The 7117-nt window shown below is 42.6% G+C and overlaps 1 protein-coding gene across 1 annotated transcript in view; it reads right to left on the bottom strand.

Moving 5' to 3' along the window:
* Positions 1-1868: 1868 nt before the first annotated feature.
* Positions 1869-7117, bottom strand: part of c1ql4b (complement component 1, q subcomponent-like 4b) — a 20748-nt gene continuing 15499 nt past the window's right edge. Inside the window, exon 2 of the mRNA XM_053683762.1 lies at positions 1869-2474. Coding sequence (XP_053539737.1) covers positions 2295-2474 — 180 coding nt within the window. The 3' untranslated portion in view covers positions 1869-2294. The remainder of the gene's footprint in view (positions 2475-7117) is intronic.

The following is a 7117-nucleotide window of genomic DNA, read 5'->3' as shown; positions in this document are numbered from 1 at the left end:
GTTATTTGATGTTGAATCATCGATACTTTTCCCCATAGGCTTTTGTCATGAATTTTTAAACTTAATATAAAGTATTAATTGTTTGGATTTATACACAATTGTGGAAGTGTAAATAAAAAATATATGAAAATAGTGTAGTTAGGTCAAATTTATGTTCAAGTTATCATCTGAGTTCATGATCTAGAATTAAAACTTTTTAGGCTGTATTGTTACGTTGAGAAGAGAAATTAAAACCAAACTCAGACCTAACTACAGAGTTCCACTCTTTGTTTCTCTGTGTGTCTCTGTGTGTCTCTGTGTGTCTCTGTGTGTTTCCGTGTTGCTCTTGTGTCTCTGTTTATCTCTGTGTGTTTCTCTGTGTCTCTGTGTTTCTTTCTGTTTCTCTGTGTGTCTCTGTGTGTGTCTCTGTTTCTCTGTGTCTCTGTGTGTCTCTGTGTGTCTCTCTGTTTCTCTGTGTTTCCATGTGTCTGTGTTTCTCTCCGTGTCTCTCTGTTTCTCTATGTGTCTCTGTGTTTCTCTGTGTGTCTCTCTGTTTCTCTGTGTTTCCATGTGTCTGTGTTTCTCTCTGTGTCTCTGTGTTTCTCTCTGTTTCTCTGTGTCTCTGTGTTTCTGTGTGTCTCTATGTTTCTCTGTGTTTCTCTCTGTTTCTCTGTGTTTCTCTGTGTCTCTGTGTTTCTCTCTGTTTCTCTATATTTCTCTATGTGTCTCTGTGTGTCTCTGTGTTTCTCCATGTGTTACTGTGTTTCTCTGTTTTTCTCTGTGTGTCTCTGTGTCTGTGTCTCTCTCCCTGTCTCTCCGTTTCTCCCCGTGTCTCTCTGTTTCTCTGAGTGTCTCTGTGTTTCTCTGTGTGTCTCTGGGTGTCTCTGTAAGCGTAGCGGATGAGCACTGGGTCAGATTAATCTTCACACCGCGAGCACGTCCTCTTTACAGCAGAGCGCGTACAGTTAACACACACTGATATTATTTTATTAATTCAATAAATCAAAAAAGTGATTAAAAGTGTGATAAAATTTCACACACACATTACAATTTCATCTCCTCCATTTAGTGTCTTGTGACTTCATTAATTTACGCTGAATAACTGTCTGAGCTCCGTATTAATAAATAAAGCGTAAAATATCAGGAAGTGCAGCATCAACACTTTAATATACAGAATAAATAAAGACAAGATTCAGTCCATCACTGATAACACTTAAAAACACAATTCACACATTAGTATGATAGTGGTACACAAATCACACACACTCTCTCTCTCTCTCTCTCTCACACACACACACTCACACATACACACACACTCACACACATACACACTCACACACTCTCACTCTCTCTTACACACACACACTCACAAACACACACACACACACACACACACACATTAATCCGTAATGTACAGTTAGTTAAAGTACCCTTAATTTTAAACCTATAATATTTATACACAGTGAATTATAAACTGATTAATGTTAACAGCTCATTTGCATATCTGATGTCCAAATCTGTTGATCCTGTAATTTAGTGACATCACAGAAGGAGCTCATGTGTAAACACACTGTTTAGAGGTACTTTAACATTGAAACTCCACATTTATCCTCAGAGTTATATATAATACACCACACACACATGTTGATTTGTAGTTTAGTATTTGTTATAAATATAGATAAATATAATGTACATATTAATAACACAGCTGTAAATAAGTGTAATATAGTACATATTCATAATCATGCCATAAAATACATACAGTTATACAGATTAATCTGTACAGTAGAGGTGTGTGTGTGTGTGTGTGTGTGTGTGTGTGTGTGTGTGTGTGTTTGTTGTGTTTATTCCTCATTATGGAACTTTATGGATTTATAGGATTTAAAATGAAGTATGTAGGTTTAGGAGATTTCATAATAAATAGTTTACAACAACTACAACAAAAAACTGGATGAGATCACTCCATTTAGTGTTCCCTCCGAGGCCACGCCCACAAATCCTATCCTAAAATATCAGTGCAGAAGGAGGCGGAACTTATTATTTAAATAGAACCGCCTCTTTGTCCTGATGGACCACAAGTAATTTCTAATAATACGGCACTGATATGCACTGTAAATAAATGCTGCAGCACTCAGGCTCTCCACTGTGTGTGTGTGTATGTGTGTGTGTGTGTGTGTGTGTGTGTTTCATCCTTCTGAATGAACTACAGGAAGCTGTAATGATCCAAACAAGCATGCAGTAACTCACAGAAGCATCAGTGTATTAACGCACCGGGTCCATCTCCGTGTGTGTGTGTGTGTGTGTGTGTGTGTGTGTTAATCAGGGTAGATGAGAAACCCGCTGAAGGTGCTGTATTTGTTGGTGTTTCCTCCGTGAACCTTTCCTCCGTCCAGCTGCACACACACTTCATCCCCCACGTCTAAGTGCAGGATAACGCTGTTGGAGGCGTAGTCGTAATTCTGATCTGCGTCCTGAGCAATGGCACTCGCCCGCACCTGAGACACACACACACACACACACACACACACACACACACACACACACACACACACACAACAGAGCTTATAGATTTGGTGTATTTGAGTCAAATTAGTTACAAAGATTGTTTTAAATCTCTATTTATAAAAGAGACTCTCTCTGTACTTTTTTGTGGGCGGAGCTACATATGAGCTCAGTTTGTTATGTCACTAAATTGTAGACTCAAAGAGTGAGAAAATGAGGATGTAAATTGACTCTGAGACTCAAATCACACTTACCAATGTGAGGGAATTAACTAGCAGCTCCCTAACCTGCTAACTAGGTACATTAGCTCAAGTTAATAGTAATAAACATTTAAATAATAATAGAGAAAGCAGGAGGACTTGGATGTGGCTCTAATTAGCATATTCATGTATATTCATAGACCCAGGTGCAGATATGTTCCTGAAATTTTTATTAATTTATTGTGAATTTAACAGATTTTATATATACACACTAATGGATTAAAATAAAGTTGAAGAGGATGTGTGATGTGAGGTTTCTACACCCTGCCTGTGTGAATTCATCTAAATTCTATTCACTTCTTCAAATATTGACGCACTTATGATACAGCAGCGTGAAAGATGAACGACTGCAGTCACAAAATTGATCAAATGAAAACTCTCCACGTTCCCAGTGTCTCTCTCTCTCTCTCTCTAGCTCTCGCACTCTCTGTCTCTCTCTCTCTCTCTCTCTCTCTCTCTCTCTCGCTCTCGCGCTCTCTCTCTCTCTCTCTCTCTGTCTCTCTCTCTCTCTCTAGCTCTCGCGCTCTCTGTCTCTCTCTCTCTCGCTCTCTCTCTCTCTCTCTCTCTCGCTCTCGCGCTCTCTGTCTCTCTCTCTCTCTCTCTCTCTCTCTCTCTCTCTCTGTCTCTCTCTCTCTCTGTCTCTCTCTCTGTCTCTCTCTCTCTCTCTCGCTCTCGCTCTCACGCTCTCTCTTCATCTGTTTCTTCCACAGAGCTTACCTCGAATAAATGAGATGGGCAGTGACCTTACACCGGACATTCTACAATTGTGTGTGTGTGTTAAAGCGTGAGAAGATGGTGGAGGTAGAAACAGTGTGTGTGTGTGTGTGTGTGTATGTGTGTGTGTGTGTGTTAAAGCGTGAGAAGGTGGAGGTAGAATCGTGTGTGTGTGTGTGTGTGTGTGTGTGTGTTAAAGCATGAGAAGAAGGTGGAGGTAGAAACAGTGTGTGTGTGTGTGTGTGTGTGTGTGTGTTAAAGCATGAGAAGAAGGTGGAGGTAGAAACAGTGTGTGTGTGTGTGTGTGTGTGTGTGTGTGTGTGTGTTAAAGCGTGAGAAGGTGGAGGTAGAATCAGTGTGTGTGTGTGTGTGTGTGTGCGTGTGTGTGTGTGTTAAAGAGTGAGAAGAAGGTGGAGGTGGAATCAGTGTGTGTGTGTGTGTGTGTGTGTGTGTGTGTGTGTGTGTGTATGTGTGTGCGTGTGTGTGTGTGTGTGTGTGTGCAGGTCCTGAGGGAAGGTGTTATTGATCCACATGTTGCGTGTAATTTATACGGAGTCTTTCCTGTAATAACTTTGTTATCCAGTCTCACGAACACACTGGACTTGATTTAGATTCTTAACGCACACCTAAAGATGCAATAATTGATTTTCTACATCTTTTACAAACGACCTGCAAAAACAGGGCCTCAGAACGAGTGTGTTACGTGGCTGAGTTATAAACCTGATCGGAAAACTGCTTCATGGTCCAGAACGCTTGCTTGTGTTTGGATGAACTTCCTGTTAATGAAGCCGTGAGATTCTAAATGATGGTAATCGTAATGTGTGTGTGTGTGTGTGTGTGTGTGTGTGTGTGGGTGTGGGTGTGTGTGTGGGTGATATGTAGATTTTATCACACTTTTAATTCACTCTTTGGATTTTGAGTGAGTTATTGTTAATAAATAAGAAGATGGCGGATGAATGTCTTTAATTCTCTTCACATGGTTTCATTAATGATCTCGGTGTCTCTCTGCTGCTCTGTGTGGCCAGTTCTTCTCCTTCATTGGCCGGTGAATGAGATGCAGGTCACGTGTTTGTCACTGGTCTGTGACTTGTGCAGGCGTGTGTGTGTGTGTGTGTGTGTGTGTGTCCCAGTCTGTGTTAAATCAGATTGATTAGCAGCGTGAGGTGGCAGCTCCCGTGGGACGTCTGTGGTTCGGCAGGGAGGAGCGAGAGCTCTGTAATTGCCACTCGCGAGGGCTCGTTGCTGCTCCTAATGGCTCACACTCCATTATAACTCCAGTGTGTGTGTGTGTGTGTGTGTGTGTGTGTGTGTGTCTATAAAAGGATTGCTCTATTTTATCGACACTATTGTGTTTTCTCTCCAGTGTTTGATAATCCTGCAGAGAAGAGGAAATGATTTACAGATGAACCTCAGACATGGACATGTATATTTTGTTATTCTGTTATGGATGGTTATAGATAATGTCTGCCTGCTTAGCCCCGCCCCCTCAGCTCTCTGGAATTATCCATGGACCCACTTCCTTAGTTCACCGTTGTTATCCATGGCCCCAACCCTTTCTTTCTCTACACTCAACCATATCTCTGTAGATGTCTACTTGGTCCCGCCCTCTCAACTTTACGAGTCATGCACTAGGCCCCGCCCCCAGTGCCCTGGAATCAAGCAAATCGCCCACTCAGCTTTCTTGTGCAATCTGCTTGCTGCAGCGTCCTTTACCTATCTGAATTGATCTGCTATGCCCCACCCTCTTCAGCCCTCTGAAGTTGTTCACTTGGCCCCAGCTACTCATCTGTTGAGTTGTTTTGTGACCGCGCCCCCTCAGCTCCCTATAGTCATCCACATCGACCGTGAGAAGATGATTATTTAATGTTTATGGAAGGAGTCTCCAGTGTCCGAGGTAAAGCTGTAACTGTAAGCTTTCCATCATCTTCAGGACAGAGGAGTTTACGCTTCTTTGCAGTTTCTCAGTAACGTGACAAGCTGCGTTTTTTTTGACAGAGAATAAAGAGTGAGGGAACATCTGTTTATACAGTAGCTGCTATCACGTAAGTGACAACAGGAACTAACTCGTTTCAGAGTAACTATAAGTAGATAAAAAGAATGATGTTATTCTTTGATAAATAAGAAATTGCAATGTTATGGTAAATGGTATATTACTGTGATATAAGGGGAATAAAACACTTCAGGGAGGTCACTAACTCCACTTCATCACACACGTTTGTTCCTTCCTGTACAGTTTGGTTTACTTTACACATTCACATTTTGCAGATTTGCAGTTCAGCTGTCAGTCATGTTGCTCCGCCCCCAGGAGACAGCACTGAAGTGAGAAGGTGTTGATATTGACATGGAGCCGTGCAGCAGCGTTACGCTCTGGAGTTACTGTTTAACTAATGACCATATGGCTTTGTGTAAACATTCTCCCATTTGAACAATGGAGATGTGGGGGAGAAGTGCTTTTCAAGTTTCTACTTTGATGGACACAAAAGAATAACACCGATCAGCCATAACATTAAAACCACTGAGAGGTGACGTGAATAACGTTAATGATCTCGTTACAGTGGCACCTTTTGGGGGGAGGGGGTGGTATATTAAGCAACAAGTGAACAGTCAGTTCCCAAAGTTGACGTGTTGGAAGCAGGAAAAATGGACAAGCGTAAGGATCTGAGCGACTTCGACAAGGGCCAGATTGAGCTGTTCTGGTGTCACAAGGGGGACCAACACAATATTGGGCAGGTGATGATCGATCAGATTGAAATCTGGGGAAATTGGAGGCCAAATATAATGTTCCTCAAACTGTTCCTGAACAATGTTTGCAGTGTAGCTGAACGCATTATCCTACTGAAAGAGACCACTGATATTAGGGAACACGTTACCATGAAGGGGTGTACTCAGTCTGTAGTAGTGTTTAGGTAGGTGGTACATGTTAAAGTAACATCCACATGAATACCAGAACCCAAGGTTTCCCAGCAGAACATTGCCCAGAGCATCACACTTCCTCCGCCGGCTCGCCTTCTTCCCATAGCGTATCCTGGTGCCATTTCTTCCCCAGGTAAGAGACACACACTCACCTGGCCTCCACATGAAGCAAAAGAAAACCTGATTCATCAGACCATTCCACCTTCTTCCACTGCTCCAAGGTCCAGTTCTGATACCCATTGAAGGAGTTTTCAGTGGTGTACAGGGTGTCAGCATGGGCACTCTGACCGCTCTGCAGCTACGCAGCTCCATACGCAGCAAGCTTTTTCAGCAGTTTTCAGCAATAGCTCTTCTGTGGGATCGGACCAGAAGGACTATCCTTCTCTCCCCACACACATCAATGAGCCTTCGACGTCTATAACCCTGTTGCCAGTTCTCCTTCCTTGGACCACTTTCGGTAGGTACTGACTACTGCATACCGGGAACACCCCACAACACCTGCTGTTTTGGAGACGCTCTGACCCAGTCGTCTAGACATCACAATTTGGTCCTTGTCAAATTAGCTCAGATCCTTACACTTGCCCATTTTTCCTGCTTCCAACACGTCACCTTCCAGAACTGACTGTTTACCTACTGGCTAATAAATATATACCCCCCCGCCCCCTGCCCCCAACAGGTGCCACTGTAATGAGATCATCAGTGTTATTCAAGGCATGTGTCATGGTTTTAATGTTACGGGTGATGGGTGT

Source organism: Ictalurus punctatus, chromosome 11 (genome assembly GCF_001660625.3).
Source record: "Ictalurus punctatus breed USDA103 chromosome 11, Coco_2.0, whole genome shotgun sequence".
NCBI classification, from domain to species: Eukaryota; Metazoa; Chordata; class Actinopteri; order Siluriformes; family Ictaluridae; genus Ictalurus; species Ictalurus punctatus.
The sequence above is the reverse complement of the archived record's forward strand: the minus strand, read 5'-3'. Positions and strand labels throughout refer to the sequence as shown.